General features: G+C 36.1%; 1 protein-coding gene across 1 annotated transcript in view; it reads right to left on the bottom strand.

Annotated features, from left to right (window-relative positions):
- Positions 1-379: 379 nt before the first annotated feature.
- The window catches only part of LOC117929912 (glutathione S-transferase DHAR3, chloroplastic), a 50,684-nt gene continuing 27,250 nt past the window's right edge, over positions 380-23,813 (bottom strand). Inside the window, exons 4-6 of the mRNA XM_034850357.1 lie at positions 17,361-17,478; positions 15,053-15,193; positions 380-869 (exon numbers count right to left, since the gene is read on the bottom strand). Coding sequence (XP_034706248.1) covers positions 783-869; positions 15,053-15,193; positions 17,361-17,478 — 346 coding nt within the window. The 3' untranslated portion in view covers positions 380-782. The remainder of the gene's footprint in view (positions 870-15,052; positions 15,194-17,360; positions 17,479-23,813) is intronic.

Below are 23,813 nucleotides of genomic sequence, written 5' to 3'. Positions count from 1 at the left end.
CCCGCACCAGCATCAAATACGTCCTTATTTTAAGAGAAAAAGGAGGTAGGTGAGTGAAAACCACTAATAAAAAGGACAAGAAAAATATTTGATAAAATTTCAATTCAATAGGGACTAGGCATATTTAACCAAAACCTCAAAGAAAAAAATTAACTCATAAAATATCCACAAACAAAGCCTAAGACCCAAAGCCCATAAAAAGCCCAAGTCTCATGAATTCAAATCCATTAGCAAATTGGGCCAAGGCCTTAGAATCTAAGTAGACCCATCAAGTAATTGAAATAGGAATAAGCCCATTGAATTAAATAACCCAGACCCAGACCTAAATCAATATACAAACCCAAAACTAAGCTTGAAATCCAAAGCCCAAAGTCCATTATTAAACCCAAAACAATGAAATTAACTTAGAAGGTCAAACCCAAATTAAAATCTAATATATGTAGAAGTCCAAACCTCTACTTTCAAAAGATCAGTGACTGAATTTTATCATGAACTTCCTACATTTGAAGCAATCCCACTGTTCAATTTTTTATGTCCATCTCATACTTCTTCACATGGGGAGCATGGTTTCTTATCTTATCATAAAGAAAACAGATGGAATTGAGATATCAAGAACCATTGGAATCATCATACGCCCCGACACAAAGGCCTTGTGACCAGCAAAGCCATATTGGGAGACATTTGAGTTTAGATATGATCTGTAGGACTATCCTATTTTGAAATCCATTTTTTGAAATAGTGAACAGAAGGGTAAGCAAGGAAAATGATAGCTCCAAACTACTTTAACTCATCACCTTTGGACGCCATCCAGCAATAACATCCTCTGGAAGACCTCGGGTCTTGACGAAAGACTCCATGGAGAAGATATTCTGAATTAAAAAATGCAGCCGTATGAGACAAATACCAGTTGATACAAATGAAACCAGCTTCATATAATTGAGAAATATTGGCCACAACACCTCGTATATATATATATATATTGCAAGAATAATCAGGAGAGTCTCTAAGAAGAGATACATCAAGCTTCAAAACGCCAGTAGGTTTTGGTTATATAACTGGCAAAAGAAAGGTTCATAACATAACAAAGCAATGAAAATTTTACATAGTAGGATTAACTTATGACACATGTTCCCAGGGATATAATTCTGTTAGAATTGCAATAGCATTCACTGACATCAGAGATGAAATGTAAGGTACAGAGACTACATCTGAGCTTTGATTATAGAAAAATTTAAGACAAAAGAGGAAAATGTTTAATTAGATGCAGATGAGACAAATATTGCTAAATCAAACTCATGATATCAAAGAGGAAATTGTGAGAAATCAAGGCAAGAAACTAGAAACTAGAACTTACTGAATCAAATTTATTTATGCCAGAGAAATATACTACTAAAGATCATCATCTGAAAGAAGTGGAAGTTAACACAATGGAAAGTTCTCAATATACTTCGGTGGAAACCAAATCCTGAACAGGATTTTTAAATGCATGTTTTAAGATAGGGAAGGTACACTTTGATAAAGGAGATAGATGGGTTTAGAGTCAACATTTAGCACCCATTTTTAAAGCATAGGAAATCCCAGCTTGGATTACTTAACTGCCACAAAAGAGAATACACTTACCAACCTAGAAGCAAAGGACAACAAATTAAGAACAATGAGTCCAAGGTCAAAGGTCATGTCACAAAGTTGGGAAGTGTCAGGCATGAACCTCATGAAAATCAACTCAGCAATTGTTGGGCACTTGGACAAATGTGCTTACCAAACCAATATTGAGACAAAATTCATTAATGAAGTCAATCATGGTGTAAACACGTGGCAGAGCTCTCAGAGAACAAATCTCATCTGCAGAGGTGTGCTTACTACAGGGGGACTCAAATCAACATGATTTTAAGTTCAAAACTGGAACTGTCCACACCTAAAAAGGACTTATTAGATGCTCCAGCAGTCTAAAAGACACAGCAGCAGAAACTTTATAGATGACAGATTTATCTTTCTTACTAATTTGCAAATACTGGAGGCAAATTGACCAGAAGAAAAGACTGATCTTGTTCAAAACTAGGACAGACAAGCAAAATTGATGAAAAATGTTAAAACAACTGCAAATCAGAACAACCACCCATAGTATAGTTCAGGCCTTTTAATGTTAATTTATCCAAATCATAGTGGGCATTAGTCTCAGCAGATTTGAAAGGTATTCAGAAGAAAAAAAAATGCATTTTGGTTAAAACATGGGGCCAAGTGAGTAGAAAAGGATGTGTGCACAACAAGATCAAATCTTTGATTTTCTATGATATTCGCATGATTACAACAATTAAGAGCATAAAAAGGCTAGAGGTGAAAATCACCTCTAAAAAGAATAGCAAGAAGAATAAAATACAAAGAATAGATAACTGTCCTTACAGAAAACGGAATTATTGATGTCTTATTTTCCAAAGTCCCCTTGGACCAATCATTGCATTCCTTGTGGCACAACCAATTACAAAGCACCATGTATCCTCGAATTTCGAGTCACATGCTCAAGAAGTTCCTCAAAAACATGACCCCTGGTGCACCTTACCCTTACCTCTGATGCATGGATATGTCCATGTTTTTCCTACATAACTTCTATGCCACAGAGTTATGTCATTAGGACATGGATGCCTATCTCAAAATAGATCCGTGGGTCAGCTAGATGTCCATGGAACATGGATGCACCCATATGGTGGTGAAGGTAACATTATATGTACCTGAAAGGGGTGATTGTTTCTCTCCTGTTACAAGGACTGCATGTATTTTCTGTAATAGTTATGTCTGGTTGATCTCATATGTCCCATCAGAGGTATTGTTCTTGATACAATGCCTTGATGCTAATAGTCCCACTTGAGTTGGAAGTATTCCAAATGGAATTGACATATATTGGAGGTGGAGTTGACCTTCTTACTATTGAATACTTTTAGACTAATTTGAGGGTCTTGATTTAGTGGTTAAAGCTGGAGGCTAGCTAAGGGGGATTGACACATATCAACTAAAATTGAGAGGGAGGGGGACTATTGTGCCTTTGTGAGACAACTCATCTCTTGATGCTTCCACATTATCCTTGAACAATTAATGTGGGTCACTATTTTGGAGCACTATATGAAGGCTCCATTCCTTTGACGAACAAAAGAAGAATAAATTCTTGCTCCACTAGAATATTCTCTTAAATCATGCCATCACTTTCTCTAACCCCCTCTCGCCCCTCATTGTAACTCATTTTCCCCTCAAACCTTTGACAACTCGCTATCCTAAGTGGTAGGCCTCCTAGAGAATAAGATATTATTGATGTTTTATTTTAAAAGTCCATGATTAAAGACCGATCATTGCATTCCATGCGTCTAACTAGCAAGACCAATTATGGGCTTAAGCATTGATGCATGGAAAAGTCCATGTTTTCCCTACATATCTCCTATGTCACAGTGTTGTGTCTTTTGGATATGCATATTATCTCAAACTAAATCCTTGAGGTCACTTAAATGCCTATGGAACATAAATGTCTGTATGTTTTAAGTGGGTGTAGGTGTGCAACTCGGGCTGGTTAGGTTGGGATTGATAGTTAACCCAAGAATAAGTTACATTTGTCCAAAGTCCAACCCAACATCATTTGTAGCCCGATTTGCCCAATCCAAGCTTAAACTAAACTTTTTTTTTTTTTTTCCCCAAGATCAGGTTGAAATTGGGTTAGACTTTGGTTAGAGGAAAAATGTATGAGTTATGCTTGGGTTGAGTTAAGTTAGGTTAGGTCACACTAAAGGGAAAAAAATGTATGATATATCACTAGGCCAAAAGAAAGCTTGCTTTTCGTTCATTTGAAAATGAGCACAAGGATGAGAAATCCTTAGAAGATGTACAAAAGTTGGTTAAAAGTAACCAAGAACCTGAATCCCTCACAATAGAACTAATCACTTCCCATGAGGGTTAAAAATCATGTACACTTGATAAAAAACAAGGTTAAAAGTAACTAAGAACCCAACTCCCCCATAATAGAACAAACCATTTCCCATGAGGGTTAAATATCATGTACATTGGATAAAAAAAAACAATATACACATAAGGGGAAAGAAAATCCCCAACAAAAGAGGCTAAGTGGATTAATTTTTTTGAGTACAAGGACAGTGATAATAAGTTTCCATCCAATAGGTAAGTAGTTTAATTTTAATAGATAAGAAGTTAATATATCTATTTTTATATAAGATAAAATATTAAAGTATCATTTAAATTCTTAAAGTTAATTACAATTTGAATATCACTACTTAAATAATATAGTATAAAATTCAATTATTTATGATATATATAAATTAAAATATAATTATCTAATTAAAATCATTAAATACTTAATTTAGGTTTAGTTAGCCCGACATCCCAACCTATGCCCAACCTAAATTCAATTCGATTTTTTATTTTTCTAAAGCCTAACCCAAATTGCAAAAAGGGATAGGGTTTGGGTGGAGTTGTGTTGAGTCCCCCAAAAATTGCACCCCTAAGTGGATGGGTGAGTTGTAGGGGGTGGGCAAATGCCTTTCCTACTTTACCACCTTGTGAATGTGACATTATATGCCCTTGAAAGAGATAAGCACACTCATGTTACAAGAAGAAGAAATATACTTTTCCTTCATAATAGTTATGGGAGGATAATTTTCTATATGTTGAGATTGAGCCCCTTAAAGCAAGACATGATGTAACAAATTCAAACTTGACTATTCCCTTGCCATCCTTTCATGCATCGACATTGATTTGATCATTCAACCCATATCTCTTACATTATACATGACTTGGATGTATTAGGAGTTGCATAGAGGATACAAGTCATGGGTTCCTTATAAGTAGATGAGTTATTCATAGTCAGTTTATAGATTTGGGCAATCTAATAGAGACTATAGTGCACTATCTCCTAATTGAAGGGATGACTTGTCTTGACTGTCGGGACGAGTTTGCCATGGTAAGTGCAGTAGTGTATGTGATGCACACTGGATAGGACCTAGGGTGAATCATGACGTGAGACTATCAGTTGTCATAATTCACCAAACTACTATACTGCATGGACTCTCAACCTTGAGAGGATATTAAGCCTATGCTAAAATCAACAGAAGACTTTGACCTATAGGTGAAACCCTAAAGTGACCATATATCCCTATGTATTGGGTCACAGTTGATGGAGACTGGTGGCAACGGGTATTTTCAATAAATGCATCATAATATCTCATGGGATTGAAATAGTGTGTCCCATTGAGTGATCCAAAACACATGTAATTATGAAATTGATGGCCGCAGTAATTCGTTTAATGGAGCTTGACATCTGCTCCTTGAAGCTAAAGTATGTCAATTGATCACATAATAAGTGAAATTTGTAACTCAAGGATTTGAAAAGTAATTTTGATAGGTAATAACACTACCTTGTTAGATTTTGGATACCAATCCATGGGGGGTTTGCATGCAGTGGATAATAGGTGATGAATCTGAGCTTTGTCTCATTATTATTTACATAAGGTACTAGCGTGCAATTGATTCTCTGTAGTGGGATGTTCAATCAACTTTAAAATTGGATTATAAGGGAGCCAGTACACTTATGGGTTCCAATGGTCCCCGCTCTGAACTCATATATCATGATGACACGGTTTATGAGGGTTGGTTGACTCTTAGTTCACTCTTGTGCATAAGGACATTTTGATAATTATGCAAGGTTGCATAGGGGATAGTGAATAAAGTTTTTGAATTGGGGGAATTGATTAATTAGATGACTTATGTGGTTAATTAATCAATTAAGATCCATTTTGGATTATATTAAGTGATCTAAGCCCACGTGGGCTTATGTCACTTAAGCCCAGTAGAGGAACCTTATAAATGCCTCTTTATGGGGTTAGGGTCTGTTGTTTTCCAAATCCAAAGAGAGTGGGAGTCTAAGCATCCACCCTTCCAAAGTCCACTCTTTGGAGTGCCATGGACATGGTTCGAGTCATCAAGTGGAAGAGTTCGGGTGTATGAGACCTCCAAAGCTTTTTTAGGCATGTTCTTCATAAGATGGATTTCGATCTGGAAACATCCAAATCATAGATATGAGTTTTAATCTCTAGATTTGTATTATTCTATGTTTGTGAAGCCATTTATTTATGCTTTGTTAGATCTAGAGATACCTAGGGGTAGATTCATGCCCTCTATGGGATTTAGGGCATGGAACAGAGTAATTTGGGGTTCCCAATACTATATATCCTCAAAGGTGTCGTCTTTAACTGTAATGACCTGCTCCCAACCGTGTAGATATTGTCAACTCTAAACCTAAGGACCCTCACAACTTTAAAACTCATCCACAAGGTTAAGAGGAACTCATACATATTTAATACTAGAAACTTTTTCCCCTATCTGATATAGGATATCATAACCACCCCCATACATGACGTTCCAGTCATGTTCCATAGGACTGTGGGGCTAAATAAACAAACATCCTTTGTGAGACCAAACAAACTCCCACATCGAGATTGAGGTTTGACTTTGATACCATTAGTAACAATCTCCTTGCGATATTATCCGCTCTATGCCTAATGGACCCCATGGTTTTAAAACGTGTCCATAAGGTTAAGAGGAGCTTGTACATATAGTGTTAGGAAAATAACCCGCTTCCAACCATGTAGATATTATACACTTTTAGCCCAATAAACCTTTATGACTTTAAAATACATCCAAAGATTAAGATGAACTTATACATATATAATGCCAAAATTTTTTTCACATATTCGATGTATGATATCACAATCACTCTTTAAAACAAACATGTCCTTATTGCGTCCCACAAAATTATAGGGTCAAACAGACAAACACCCCTTGCAAGGGCAAACAAACTCTCATACCAAGGTTGAGGTTTGGCGCTCATATCATTCGTAACGACTAATTCTCAACTATGTAGATATTGTCAAATCTAAGTATGATTAACCCTTGAGCCTTTCAAACTTTTTCCCCCATTGGTTAGAAGGGGGTCATTACAAATAGTATTGGAGTCAATCCTCGACCTTGGTATAAGAGTTTGTTTAGCCTTATAAGAGGCGTCTGTCAGATAAGCACGACAATCTTGTAGGATATGATGAGTACATTGTGTCTGTATAAGGGAGGGAGATTGTAATATCTCACATTGGATAGGTGAAAAAATTCATGGCAATATATATATGTATAAACTCTTAACCTTATGGACATGTTTTAAAATTATAAGGGTCTATTGAGCCTAAAACAAACAAAATCTACATGATTGAGAGTAGATCATTACATAACTTAGTGCCATGATGTATCTCAATGGTAAAGTTGGGGTTTTTCCACCACTAAATACTTTGGCACTAATTTGAGGATCTTAGTTTAGTGGCTAAGGCAAGATGCTCATTGTGATTTTGACTAGAATTGGGTGGGCAGGACATTATGCCTTTATACACATGTTATTTGTAGAGGCTTCCACATTATCCTTGAATAATTAAAATGTGATTTAATACTTTGGATCACTATAGAAAATCTTAATTTCTCTCTAAACAAAAGAAGAAAGAAATTTTTACTCTTCCAGAATTCTCTCCTCAAATATATTGCCACATGTCCAACCCTTTTTCACCCTCTCATTCTACTCTATTTTCCCCTCAAAACCTAAAATCCTCATCATCCCATGTGATTAGTGTTGGGATTGAGCCCCTAAAAGCAAGACATGATGTAACAAAGTTAGACTTAACTATCCCCTTGTTATCCCTTTGCTGTATTGACATTGATTTGAGCATTCAACCCATGTTTCTTACATTGTACATGACTTGTGTGCGGTAGGAGTTCCGCAAAAAATACAAGTCATGGGTTCCTTGTAAGTAGATAAGTTGTCCACAGTCAGTTCATGGATTTGGGCAATCTAATAGAGATTGTAGTGCATCATCCTCCTAATTAGAGGGATGACTTGTCTTAACCATTGGGATGGGTTCCCAAGGTGAGTGCACTAGTGCATGGGATGTACACTGGATAGGACCTACGATGAATCATGACGCAAGACTATCAATTGTCATGATTCACCAAGCTACTATACTGCATGAACTTCTAACCTTGAGAGGATATTGAGTATGTGCCAAAATCAACAAAAAACTTTGACTTATTGGTGAAACCCTAAAGTAGACATATATATTAATGGATTGAGTCATTGTTGATGGAGGCTGGTGGCGACAGGTATTCTTAATAGAGGCACTATGATATCTCATGGGATTGAGACAGTGTATCCCCTTGGGTGATCCAAAGGACATGTGATCATGAAATCTGTGGCCATAATAATTCTTTTAGTGGAATTTGACATTTGCTCTTTGGAGCTAGAGTATGTCATTCGATCACATAATAAGTGGGATTTGTAACTCAAGGATTTGAGAAATAATCTTGATAGGTGATAGTACTACCTTATTAGATTACGGACACCAGTTCATGAGGAGTCTTCTTGTAGTGAATAGTAGGTCACGAATCTAAATACGTAATGTCTCATTGTTATTCACATTGGATATTGGAGTTTAGTTGATTCTCTGTAGTAGAATGTTGAATCAACTTTAGAATTGGATTATGAGGGAGCTAATACTCCTATGGGTCTCAATGGTCCCCGTTCCGAGCTCATATACTTTATTGGCATAGATTATGAAGTATGGATTAGCTTTAGATTCAGTTTTGTGCATAAGGGCATTTTAGTAATTATGTAAGGTTGCACAGGGGTAAATGAACAAGCTCTCTAGATTGGGCTAATTGATTAGTTAGTAAGCCCTTTGGTTAATTAATCAATTAGAACCCATTTTGGGTTAAATTAAGTGACCTAAGTCCATGTGGGCTCAAGTCACTTAAGCCCAGTTAGGAACCCTATAAACACCCCTTAGGGGTTAAGGTTTCCATAACTTTTGTCTTCCTTAAGGTTTAAGAACATCCAAACTTGAAGGTTAGTACTTTAACCCTAAAAGATCAATTTTTAAAAAATTGGTATTGCTTTCATTGTTTAGATCTAAATGCCAACAACTAGCTTCTTAGAAAATAAAGTATTGTTGATGTCTTATTTTACAAAGTCCACATAGACCAATCATTGTACATCATCTCTTTAGCTTGTGATATGTGAGATCGATCATGGCATGACCAATTACAAAGTATCATAGTTCTTGGAACTTAGTATCACATATCTTAAGACAACTCTCCACTAATATGACACATATGCACCTTGCCTTTGATTATCAATGCATTGAAAGATCCGTGTTCTCTCCCTACATATCTCCTATCCACATTGCTACATCATTTAGACATGGATGTCCATCCCAAATACATCCCTAAGTCGCTTGGATGCCTTCTTGTGGTAGATGGCTAAGGAGTTTTTCACAATATACCTCTTAGTGAAGGTGAAATTATATACATCTGAGAGCGATTATTATTTCACTCATGTTTTGAGGAGTGCATGTTTCTTCAATCTATATATCTATCTAAAATGGACAAAGTCCATTTTCGACCCCCAAGCCTTATTCCCAACTTAGGCAGGGCTATTATCATCAAGGCATTATTATATATAAGATACAACGATCCCCACCAAGCACCCATGGCTGAATGGTTAAGGCGCCTAACTCCTAATTAGCGAATTCGTAGGTCAATTCCTACCATAAGCATGCCAATGGAACCCTCCAACATGTATACCTTTTATCAATGGAATCTCATCATCCATGCATAACAAATTGATGTGGTATATTAACATCACAACATATGAACAGTAAGAACTAGCATTCTTATTGAGATCGAAACTCATAAAGAAGAAAATGTAGATCATATATATATATGAGTGTATGTGTGTGCGTGTGTGTGTGTGTGTGAAGTGTCACCCCTGACATAATGCCCTAATGATAATAGCCTTGCCTTAGTTGGGAGCAAGGCTCAAGGGATGGGGTTGTTCTAAAAGAGACTTGTTCCATCTTGGTGATGGAATCGACCTTCTCACCAACAAACACTTTAGGACTTGTTTGAGGGTCTTGGTTTGGTGGCTAGAGTTAGAGACTCACTTAGGTGGGATTAACACATATCAAGCCTACTATGGCTGGAATGACAGGATGTGGGAAAATTTTATCTTTGTGATATGTGCCATCTCCAAAACCTTTCACATCATCCTTGAACAATGAATATCAAGTTACGATTTTGGAGCACTATTAAAAGGCTTCATTTACTACCAAACAAAAGAAAAAAGAGATTCCTTCTCTCTTAGAATTCTCTCCTTGATCATACCATTGTTCAATCCCCTCTTGCCTCTCACTCTACTTCACTCTCCCCAACCATGTGGTTAACCTCCTACTGATAAGAACCTACACAAACAATTATATAGCTCAATTGGTTTCTTAAAAAAATTATTAAAAAAAGGGTTGACATACCCAGGATCCACAAACCCTCTACATACCACGTGATAGCAATAGAAGAGATCCTCTTTATAAGAGTTCAAAGGTCATTCTAGCTTAAGCTTCCTTCAAACAAATATCGAGGCTCTAAAACTCCTTTTTATCACCTTTTACAAAGGTCTTGAAAGAATAAGAATAGACCTTTCACCATGATTTTGAAAAAGGCAACATAATCAGGTTAGACTTCCAAAAAGTTAACCACTAAAGTTCAATTTAAGAAAGTTCAAGGGATCAATGGAAGAAATCTCCACATTAGACAAGAAGATGAGACCACTTTCCAATATCTAAGGTGTGAGTGTATGAGATGTCTCCTAAGAGATTAGATAAGAATATCTATGTAAGCCTAATAAATCCACATGTTTAGAAGAATCTCTAAAAATGCTACTTTTCCCTCCTCAAAAAATAAAACAAGTGGTAGCTAAGATGGTGCCTCTCCAAGAATAGCCAGACAAGTTAGAGGTAGAAGTAGGGGCTAGTGGAGCCAACTACATCTAGATTGCCAACTAAAAGAGGAGCAAGGTAACTCAAATGCACGACAAAAAAAAACAGGATCAGAGAACTAACTCCAAAAATGACAATGATTCATACAGAAGAAGTCATAATGACATCAAGGCAAACAAATAAAAAATAATAATAAATATGATACATACAAGATTAAACACATACTTAAGGTTTGCAATTCTAGAATTATGTCTATAGTTTTTGGACTCTAGGAAAAGAAGAGTTCAACAAAGGCAACACTGGTTGCATTCCACAATCAAATTCCAATAAAGCTATATAGGGAAGGAATATAGATGCTAATAATAAGTTTTTACTGTACAAGGATGAATGAAAATGGTAGAAACCTTTCAACAGAAACTATTCATTGAACATCCTAGGATTGAATTTACTGTGTATGGAAATTACAAATGATTTTCCATGTTCTAGGGAAGTGGATCCTAAAAGACATTACATGAACTAGGAAAATATGTGGAAATCTACTACACTCAGGGGATGGGGTAGGTCTAGAAAAGGGAGACTCCAAAAAATACAACCCTTATTGGCAAATGGCTTAGGAGATTCCTGCATGAGCACAATCTCTTTAATACTCTTATTATCACAAGCTATAGCACAATTTCTTTAATACTCTTATTATCACAAGCTATGATGCTTGGATCCTTCAATTTTACACAATGTACCTGTTGACATGACATGACATGACATGGACGTGGGTATGGGATCCTTGTTGGACACTCCTATTTTATTTTAGGCTTGCCTGTTTGATTTTTTTCATTAATATCCTTTCATGCTTGTAACTTGTGGAGTAATAATTACACTATAGAATAAAAGAGTTTGCTGAGAAGTAAATTTTTGTAAGAATATTTAGGGATAAGAGGAAAAAAAAAAGAGGATTAGAGGTAAAAGATGAGACCTTTTAACAAGGATACACCTCCAATTTATTTTTAATTGATTTTTACTTATTATGCCATATCCCAGTGCCCGTGCCCAATTTTTGGATCCTTTTTAGCCAAGTCCCTAGATCCTAAAATTTGAGTTATAAAGGATCATACACCTAGGTGGAGGAGAAGTTGGATCAGAAACTTATTACATGCCAACGCTACTGCTGTAGTGGGAGGCAAGGTCAACGGTGAGTGGACGAGAACCAGTAGAGAATTCCACAACATCCACATTAGGAATGAAAAGACCTGGGCTGCTAGCGAGTGCAATGGGGAAAGTTTTCTCTATTCATAGTAGGTATGACAACCCTCCCTTAATTCGAATACATAACGTGATCTCCTTCAACACGCTTTTCTATCTATGGCTGAGTCATAAACTATATCCATCACGGTGGAACTCTCAAAAAGCACTTTTATAAGAAATGAGACCTTGAGCCTTCTTTATCCGCATTCGACACTCATACCCGAACCCATGCAACATAGATCACAAGTTTGAAAAGCTATGGTTAAGATGCCGATATAATAAGGTTTATTTTTTATTTTTTATCATTTTCTCAGAAAGCCACATCTCTAAAACTTTCATCATTTCACCTCCTTGTCAGATTTGTTGCTGATAACGTACAAAAATTCATTTGTAGCACAATCTTTGGTAGGGGAGCAAACCCTCAACATTTCTTTGTTCAGTTAGAATGTTAAGTGGGAGAAATGCTCTTATTTCCACTGTTGTCTCAGATTCAAGTATTGTTCTTTTCTGGAATTCCAATTTTCATACAAATGTTCATTATAGGGAAATTGATGACCTATTTTCCATTGTCCATTCTTCAGAAATATTTTATTTGACTCCCTATCCTAATTAGCATTGTTGGAAGAAGTTTCTTCTCTTTCTAGCTCTTTCTTTTAACTTCTACAAGTGATAACACAACCACTTTCCATCCAGCTAAACTTCATTGAAAAACAAAGGTCCCCTCAAAAATTCAAATTTTGACAAGATAATGGTCCTCAAGATGGTAAATACCAATTGTCTGCTTCAAATCCTTAAGTTTTATGAAGCTATTAGGTGATTTATCATCTATGGCTATTAGGGAACCAACTCACCATATGTTTCTCTGTTGCCTTCTTGATTTTGTACTGTGGTAAAGGCTTCTCTCACCAGTTAGTATTCTCTGGATGTTAATCAGGATATTTGCAGTAGACTGATAATTTTGTATCAAGGGTTTTGGGAAGAAGAAAAATAAGTAAGGCCCTACAATGCTTGAGGAATTTAGGTTTTATGGCTGGAGAGGACCACAAGACTTTGTAAGAATAGGTTTAGTTGCACAGAGGATATATAGGATGAAGTCTGATTTCTTGCATCTCGGAAGAGTCATCAAGAGGCTTCTCAATATTCCTTTGACATATATTTGGACAAGGCCATTGCTAGCGTGGGTAATTGAAGATGAAAGGGAATTATATGCCATCAGTTCCTTATGCCAAATGAGGTAATTCATAGATTATAGAGGAAAGTGAACATTTTATCTAAAATTTCTGGTACAGGTTTCACAATTGATACTGAGTTTTTGGCTAATTGAAAAAGTTTGAAGCATGGCTGCTGACCTGGGTGTAGAGACCTTCAGGGGCTTCTTTGAGAGGCAGGGGTCTATAGTGGCCCATGCATTGGATGAGGAGGATTCTGCTCCTGTTCATGACATTGAATTTTCATTTATGCGTACACCTAGACCAGTCAACTATGTGGATGATGGGTTTACTAAGAGGTGAGCTGGGTCTTTGGAGATTTTTATTGAGGATATCTGCCCTCCTCGACTATTTTGGATCTTTAGATTGAAGTTTTATATATCAGCTATTATTATCTCTCTCTCTCTCTCTCTCTCTCTTGGTTGTATTCTGTTTTGCTCATAGAAGGGTATCTCATCCTTCACTGTTCTTTCTTCATATCTAAATAAAGTTTTCTTCCTTATAAAAAGGGGGAAAAAAAGAAGAGAGAAACTTCTGCAGCCATTTGTTGACTAAGACTATGTTCTCGAAACAATACTATCTACACCTATCTTCTTGCCAGTTTGGAACTAGAAACCACAGGCTGATGGACCAAATGATCCTTCAGCACCTCACCTGACCCTAGTAAAGGAAATTACATTGTAGATTAATTCATGATAACTTCATCAGCATGTTAGAATTTCCTTTTTCATCAATCTAAACTAGAACAAAATGGACTATTCACAGGTCTAAATTAACTTAGAGAAAATGTATTGGAGTAGCTCAAGCAAACATGAGATAAGTTCATAACTAAGCACTTTAATTTAGATTAAGATGAATAGTTGATAAGGCCCACTCCAGGTTTCTAAAACCCATTGATATTTCCATAATTGAAAATATGCAATGCAATGGCCCCTCAATTAGCCAACTTTCTGGTTTGAGATAGAAAAAAAATTGAAGTTACTTTCTATTTGTAGATTTTGTTGTTCAATTTAACATCTTTAATTGAAAATTATTTCTTTTCTCCAATACAATACAAATCTTAAACAGTCACCCTACTACCATGTAGGAATGAAAGATTTTGAATGCAATTTCTCTTTCAAGCTTGCTTGTATGTGAAGTGGGATTTCATTCTCCTCTGACAATGCAACTCCACCAAGCCTTGTTCTGTGAATAGTACAAGTTTCCGATGAAGAAAACCGGTTCAAGTTCTACATCTTTTCATGAAATTTCCCCCCTTTGTTCAATTTGCCAAGCTGGTTAATTCCATATTTCTCCATTTCTGTTTTCTGCATGTTATGGTTCTATTCTTAAGTTTGGGTCCTTTAAGACAGGCCAAAATAATCTATATCAATTTCCTTTTAAGGCAAAAAGAATGCATTGGCCAACTTAATCATAGTACAACATCAATTTCCTACAGGGATATGGAGATAATCCTGTGGAGCACATGAGAGAGTAATGCTGGAGACTGATTCTGAAGGCACTGAAAAAATAAATTATGATCAACCTCCAAAAGTAGTAATACTCTGCTGAAGTAGTTGTTAGTACTTAGTAGTAATAATATTTGTAAACAGCATTCCCAGCATTGTTTGAGTAGTGCATTCAAACATGATTATGCATGGGAAAAGTGTTTATTTTCTATATTCAACACAGTTAAGATATTTTCCATATGCTGCTAAACATAGTACTCATACAGCAAGATGAACATCTAATATGTTTGGCTTGTAGACATACCTTCATGTAAGACTTCACAAAGGGAAGTGAATCCGGAACTGTCCACTTCTTGTAATGCCCCAAAGCAATCTCTAGATGGTATAGCTTTGGTCCAAGAGACAAGTCAACAGCAGATATGTCTTTCCCATTGATAAAAGGGCCCTTTAAGCACAAGAGAAAATCAAGTTTTCAAGAAGGTTGGAGAGATATTATAAAACAAGCAAATGCAGTCTTTTTGTACACATGTCAACGAACAACTCAAATAAGAGCACATTGCATTAAAAAGGTTTGCACATTCACATGGTGAAATCATTTTATGGAAACAAAGCATTCCACTGTTATTGCGTAGTCTTTAAATTCATTTTAAATTGTGGATTTATGCACATCAAATAGTGTGGAATGATATTCTTTCCATGATGTTCACGATTCGGAAACAATTTTTAATTTAAAAACATAATGCAATTGAAGAGGAGGAGGAGGAGAAATCAGTAATGTCACCTATTGGACTGCCAATCCCCCATCCCCAAGCCATTTGGCGGGGGTTGTGAGGCAGTGTCGCCTATATAGAACTACCAATCCCTACCCCCAAGCCAGAGAGAGATCTCCAGGGAAGAGAGATAGAAAAAGAGAGAGGGAAGGAGGAGAAAGCAGTAATGTCCCCAATTGGACTGTGAAACCCCCACACGTAAGCCAGAGAGAGAGAGAGAGAGAGAGAGAGAGAGAGATAAGAAAAAAGGATTTTCTTTTGATTATTGGAGTAATGTTGGATGGGTGTTTAGTAAAGGTAGTGTTAATGGTAATATAATTGATAAGAATGGTTGTAGTGGTAACAGAGGTGGTAGGTCTGGTGGCAACATTATGGTCGATGTTTTGAAAATTAGACTGGACTGGCTGGTCCAACCAATCAAACCTCAAATCGGATGTCTCCTCAATTTGGTCCACTAATTGGTTTTTATGGAGTTAAACTAGCATTAAACCAGCTGAACTAATGGTCCAATCACCAAACCGACCAGCCAAACTGGTTCTGAGAGAATCAGATTGTGTTGTTTTAAACAAATACATCTTGGTGAGGTAGACTTGAACCCAAATAATGTGTTGTGGTGAGGCGGACTTGAACGTAGGTTGTTGGATATAAAAAGGAGGGTTCCAAACATTGGGTTAGGTTATTGTTTTTAATAATATTATGACTCATATTAACAAAATAGGTTTTTAAAAAATTTGAAACAAATATAAATATTTATCCATATTTATCTATAAAATAATAAATATATATTTTCTTAACCATTAATTTTATTATTTAATAAAATTAGAAATATTAATATATTAACAAAATTTAAAATATCAATATATCCTATCCTTATCTTGATTTAAAGATATAAAATCAAATATCTTTTAAGTAATTTGGTTATATATAATTTATTACATTTATTTTTATTTTAATAATATATAAATTATATATTTATGATATCATGTTGATATCACAATTCGATTGCAGTTGAACCACTAGTTTGACCAATGAATCATGACTTGGGTAGGTTTTTTAGTGCAGTGACCGGTTTGATTCTATAAGCATCACCAATGGTTGTAATGCCGATGGTCTTAGAGGTGGGAGTATGTGGTGATAGTTTGATCATGGTGGTGGTTGTAGAGGAGGTATTGGTAGTGATTTTAGTAGCCAAGCTAGAACATTTTAAGGGAAGAAATGGGGGTGGTGATGGTGATTTTGGCGTTAGGGCCACAACATATTGGTGGTTTTGGGACTAGCAACAATGGTGTTGTGATGGTGGGGATGGCAGCAAGTGTGAAAATGGTGATAATGATGTGGTGGCCTCCATGGTGGTGGTGGTGGTGGTGAGTAGGTGATAATTGGGTGGCAGTACTAGTCCCAGCAAAATTTCCAGGACCTAATATGCACACATAGGTGAGCATCATTATCCACGTATTATTTCCCATATCCTTCCAGGCTACTACAGTAAGAAAAAATGTAAACAAGAACGCATTCCACTCCAGATATTCAGACCCAAAAAATGCAGAAATACATGACTTCGATAATATGTACAAATAGCAGTGACTCTAGGTACAATGTCTCCATTGAATAAGTAAACGTACTTATTTCCACAAAAAACACTGATTGAAACTTTGCCTACAAACTAAAAGTAAAATATATGATTCCAATAAATTTAATTCGGTAAAGTCATGTTAACGAATTTTTAAGGCAAGTTAAAATGATATTCAGGACAACAATTATCATTATAAGTAATTGATAGCCTTATCTCACCATTGAAACTGAAATAGATCACTGAAAAAATAAATGAAGTAGAAGACTCACATTTTCTTTTATATAATCATCAAAAGAAGCTAGCTCGTTTAGTAATGTCTGCTCTGTCCCATCACTGGGGTCTTTGCTTTTAAGGAAACCAATAAATGTAGGGAAGATCTTAGACCCACTACAGGAAGAAGTTGAATATATAAGATAAAAATTGTAGTACATAAACTCAAACTACCACAAATTTGGAATTAAATTATAAAATTAGAAAATGGGATATGGAAAATTTACCATCGAGGAGATACTGAAAAAAATAATATCATTAGGAAAAAAAAATGAAAAAAGAGAGAGAGAGATTTTGAGGTAATAAATAAATAGATATATCAAAACACACTGGAAGGATGGAACCAAAGCACATGAGACTTATGCAAGTTACAGTCAACAAAGGTAAAAGAAATTTAAAAATGAAAAATAAATAAAAGATTAAAAAATAAAAGAAACAAAAAACAAACACAAAAACAAAAAACCAACTGTCAAAAAATGAGCATTAAGGCTCAAAGTGGTTTCTACCATCAATAAAATTGAAAAAACAAAAAATCCTTAGTAATCTAAATTTATAAGGGTACCAACATAACGCCTTTTCCTTCAGCTGTAGAGCCCATAGCCAAATAGACACCGGCTGCAAAAATACTGTTTCAGCTTTCATTTTTAAATTTGATTCTGTTAGACTGCAAGACATACATTATGAGCCCAAATCCTACAAGTTTAAGCTTTTAAGAAAATTAGTTGTCTAACATGGTATCAGAGCCTTATTTGGCAAAAGGTCATGTCTTTGAATATCACTATAAATTTATTTCCTCAATTTATTAAACCCAAAAGAGCTACTTTATTTCCCCAACTTGTTTAGCCCAGAGGAGGCTTCATGTAAGGGAGAGTGTTAAGAGTGCATTGCTATACATTGTGGGCCTAAATTCTACAAGTTTAAGCTTCAAAAAAATTCGATTGTCTAACAAATCCCTACAATCATACACTCAATCCTTTCTTCCATAATCACCATGCCATATCAGGGGTTGTGGGTTTCTTCTGATCAAAGTGAAAAATATGTTGAATAAAAAGAAACAGATCAGAAGGTACATAGATGACTTGACTATTGGCCCGATTCTTGCATTAGCGCAGGTTCAGATATTCCTTGTGGTGGAGCTTGAATAAAGAATGATGATGCAACTTATTTATGAGAATCAAATCATCATTATGAGTGCTACAGTGAATTTGATTAGAAAGTCTTATCTAATTATTTAGTACAAATTAGTGAAATTATATCCTTTCGGATGCCCCTAAATAATATCCTGACTTGTCAAATGAAGCTCAAACATGCCTATCTCCAAAAGCCTTCTCCCATTTCTTCTAATCAAAGTGAAAAATATATCAAGTAAAAAGAAATGGATCAAAAGGTACATGGATGACTTGACTGTTGGGTTGATTCTTACATTAATGCAAGTTCAGATATTGCTTGTGGTGGTGCTTGAATTATGAATGATGATGCAACTTATTTATGAGAATCAAATCATCATTATGAGAGCTACAGTGAATTTGATTAGAAAGTTCATCTAATTATTTAGTACAAATTGGTGAAATAATATCCTTTCGATGCCCCTAAAGAAATGAATTCTCCTCCCTATGTGTTTTTCTTTGGAGAAATTTACTTTTTCATCCCCATGTGTCTTTTTTTTTTTTTTTTTAGAGAAATTTACTGGAGATATTGAGCTTTACTTGACAGGTCAGGAAGGGTTTCCTGGGGAAAGGGATTAATGAAAGAAGGAAGATAGAGAAGAAAATTCAACAAATTACCATGCCAGCTAAATATCAACTGCATCCTTTGCAGAGGAGACCCAGAAACACTAAAACACACAAATATCATCTGCTTGAGCCATGGAAAACAGAAGAAGCGACAAACAATAGCACCTTAAAATATGATTTTACTGATTATCTTCCATCATTTAAATCTCTCAAAAAAGTAGCATCCTTTCAACATATGAAAAAGAATGATTTTATTCATTACATTTATGACAAAATGATACAATATTTATAGTGTACAATTCAACAAAATTAGGAAAATGAATTATACAAATAAAGTGGACTAATTCTTACAAATCTTATACCCGACAAATAAAAAATAAAAAAAATAGGAAATATATAACTATACAATACTATAAATCAGAGAATTAATTCCCTTTCAATCAAATTTCGAAAATTAGGGAGTCAATTCCTTGGTATCTTAATCAGATTAGTTAATACTCCCCCTTAAGCTGGTGAGTGATATTATCTGCTTCCAATTTGCAAGTCATCTTCTCGAATGACCGACTTGATAGACCATTTGTTACGATATCAAGAAGTTGTCCATCAATTGAAACATAAGGAGGATAGATCAATCCACTATTTAACTTCTCTTTGATAAAGTGTTGATCCACTTCAATATATTTGGTATAATCATGTTGACTTGGGTTGTGAGCAATATTAATTAATAATTTATTAAAGCAATATAGCATTATAGCCTCATTCCACTTCACTCCTAGATCATCAAGAATTATTTTCCGCCAAAGTAATTCACCTATTTCTTGTGTCATGGCTCTAAACTCTCTGAAAATATCAAGAATATACTTTTTATCAAGACATGATGTATAAAGCAAGGGAAATTGTTTCATGATCTCTATGGGCAATTTCCAATACCAGCTAGGTGTTAAAGAAACAAAAATAGCACTGAAGATCCCCTTTCCAAGAAAGCCTAAAAAGCAGATGAGACAACTAGGAAACTAGATGTAAGGGAAATGGATAAGGTAAAGTCTCCATGGGGATGGGAGTTAAAGCAAGGGTGCATCATGAATTAGAATCTACCAGAAGATCTTTGGCTTCAAGATTTAGCAATCAACATGAACTTCTACCTCATTTGAATCTGACTCAACTAGAAAGGGCACCAAATTCAAAATTCCATCCCATATGGCTATGGCAGAGTTTGTCTACCCTCTTGAGGTGGTATTCAAGGCCTTCATGAAGATATGCCTTTTGTTGTATGTCAAGAAGCCAAAGTCAAGAATTGAAAGGAAAGTCAAGCATTGCCACTCTCCCTTGCCAAACTAATGCCATAATTGATGATCAATTAGGGACATACAATAATAGGGATGTACAAGGAAAAAAATGTTGGGTTATAACAATATTTCGCCAACATATCACATATTAGATGACTCTTAACATGAGAAATGGAGGGGATGAATCGTTTGTGCAATATTTCTTATTTTTCTCCCTTTTTTTCACGATTTATTGGCTTATCACTAATATTTTACCATTTTTTTTGCCAATATCATTGAGTTTTTTGACGTTGACGTCAACACTTTTTTCCATTTAATGCCAAAATTCCAAGTTGCTAATATTGGGCCACAAATGGATTTCTGATGTGGGATTAGATTTTTAAACCTAAGAAGAAGCCAAGCACAATTAAGACCAAGGATTGAACGTAGGTCCTTGGGTTTGGCATGGCTAGCTCCAACCACTTGACTAAAAGCTCCTTTGGTGCAATAATATATTTATGTATTATAACTATTTTTTATATATTAATTGTTAGAGTGCATGATATATACTGTGGGCCAACCTCTAATATCTGTCAATAGGATCGGCAGATTCTATCTATATCTTTCTTACCTTATTTACATTAGTTGTACAGATTGCTTTTCCTTTCCTAGCTTTGTCATGTATAACTGTGAATGTATAGTTTTTGTGTATAGTTAGTTTTCCATGTATAGCTACCAGATTTTCTATTTAATAGAATTCTCACAATGGTGAGGGGCATTCGGTCAATTTGATATGGTATCAAAGCTTGTGTTCTGAACCTAAAGTTTACACGCTTTCTAGTTTTTCTTTGGGTTTTCTCGGATTTAGCCCTAGGGGCTCTCGGACTCTAGCCCAACTTTTGGGTTCTTTTTTTTTTTCTTTTTTTTTGCTGGTGGTTGTGGCAGCACATCTGTGGTGCTATCTTGAAGTTTTCTTTGGGTTTCTTCGCTTTTGGGCTCTTGGAGATCTTTGATTATTTGGAGGTTTGTTCTCAGATTTAGGCTCTTTGACAGTGTTTTTTTTCCTTGGGCTATTTTTGTCTTCATAATGTCTGGAGAAAATTCTATAGTTCGTTTCAATGACAAAAACTATCTTAGTTGGGAGTTTTAGTTTATGATGTTTATGAAAGGAAAGGAGTTGTGGGGGCATATTGATGGGACGTCTTCAGCCCCCAAAGACAACAGGGAACTCGGTCCATGGGAGGCAAAGGATGCACACGTTGTCTCTTGGCTGTTGGGCTCCATTGAACCACATATGGTGAACAACTTGAGGTCTTTTTCTACAGCTAAAGAGATGTGGGAATATCTAGGGCGGATATATAATCAAGATAACAATGCATGCCGTTTTCAGTTGGAATTGGAGATAGCAAATTTCACTCAAGGTAATCTTTCTATTGAGCAGTATTATTATGGTTTCTTGAACTTGTGGGGTGAATATTCTGGTATTATATATGCTAAGGTACCCAAGGAGGCGCTGTCCAAACTTCAGACAGTTCATGAAGAGAGCAGACGTGATCAATTTCTGATGAAATTAAGGGCAGAATATGAGACTACACGGGCTGGGTTATTAAACCGAAATCCAGTTCCTACCTTGGATATTTGTCTTGGAGAGTTGCTGCAGGAAGAACAGAAATGGGATGAGAGGCTGCATTCAGAGATTGTGAATGTCGCCTATGCAGCCGGGAAGAGGAAAAGGTCTAATCCAGTGCTACAGTTGCAAAGAATTTGGCCATATTGCTACCAGCTGCACAAAGCCATATTGTCATTATTGCAGGAAACAAGGACACATCACTAAAGAGTGTCCAATCCGTCCTCAAAATCGGCAGGCACAAGCCTTTCAAGCTGCTGTCCAAGCTACACCACCGGCACAATCTTCACCTATTGTAGCTCCGACAGTCACTCCAGCAAGTACTAGTCAAGCTGTCCTCACTCCTGAGATGGTCCAGCAGATGATCATCTCAGCTTTTTCTGCATTTGGACTTCAAGGTAATGGTAAGAAAGTCTCCTCTCCTTGGTTTGTTGATTCAGGAGCTTCCAATCACATCACTGGTCAGTCTGAATCATTGCTTAATGTTCGGAGTTATAATGGTCCTCAATACATTCAGATAGCAAATGGGAATCATCTACCTATTGATGCAGTTGGTGATATAGGCCCTTCCTTCCAGAATGTGTTTGTGTCTCCTGGGTTATCTGCTAATTTGATTTCAGTTGGAAAACTAGTGGATAATAACCGTAACGTTTCCATCTCTCGTGGTGGTTGTCTTGTGCAGGATCAGGTGTCGGGGAAGGTGATCGCGAAGGGGCCTAAAGTGGGGCGATTGATTCCTCTGCAGTTTTCTATTCCTAACACTTTATCTTTGGCTTGTAGTGTCAAAATATTGTATGAATGGCCGAATACCTTGGCCTTGAGTTTTGTATATTATATATAGACTTTACAAGGATGCTATACATGGAAAGCAAATAAATTCTCACATGATTCTAGCCCTATACATATAAACTATAATCTGTCAAATAATGTATGCTAACTGTACAGAATAATAAATGGAGAAATAAGGAAACAATTGTGGGCTAAAATAAGGAAAAAAGTGTGGACAGCAAAGCTGTCCTTTGACATGTAGTACTGTAAGCAATCAGAGTGAGGTTTGGCACAAGCAATTAGGCCATCCCAATTCTCTGATTTTACATCATTTGTTTAAGCATGGTTTTCTAGGCAATAAAGATCAGTTTTCTGCTCATGCCTTGTCTATTGATTGTACTTCTTGCAAACTTGGCAATAGAAAAATTCTTCCTTTCCCTATGCATGGTAGTCGTGCTACCAAATGCTTCGATGTTATCCATAGTGATATCTGGGGTATTACACCAATTGCTTCGCATGCCCGTTATAAATATTTTGTGATGTTCATTGATGATTATAACCGTTTTACTCGGGTGTATTTCCTCTGTTCTAAGGGTGAGGTGCTTCAGGTTTTTCAGACCTTTGTTGGCTACCATGAGACCCAATTTTCTACATGTCTTAAGGTTTTGAGGTCAAATAATGGTGGTGAGTATATTTCCCATGCTTTCCAAGCCTTTTTGCAGCAGAAAGGTATTATTTCTCAGCGTTCTTGTCCTTATACACCTCAACAGAATGGTATGGTTGAACGCAAGAATTGCCATCTGTTAGATGTTGTTCGAACTTTGCTTTTAGAGTCCTCTGTTACTTCTAAGTTTTGGGTGGAAGCTTTGTCCACTGCTGTCTATCTAATTAATCACCTGTCATCTCAAATTTTGGACTTGGAGTCACCATATTATCACCTATTTGGTTCGCATCCTAGTTATCAAGCCTTGCATACATTTGGATGTGTGTGCTTTGTTCATCTACCTTGTCCTGAATGTCACAAACTTGCTGCTCAATCTGTTCAATGTGCTTTCTTAG

This window comes from Vitis riparia, chromosome 14 (assembly GCF_004353265.1).
Source record: "Vitis riparia cultivar Riparia Gloire de Montpellier isolate 1030 chromosome 14, EGFV_Vit.rip_1.0, whole genome shotgun sequence".
Lineage (NCBI taxonomy): Eukaryota > Viridiplantae > Streptophyta > Magnoliopsida > Vitales > Vitaceae > Vitis > Vitis riparia.
Note: the sequence above shows the minus strand (reverse complement) of the source record. Positions and strands in the feature narration are given on the sequence as shown.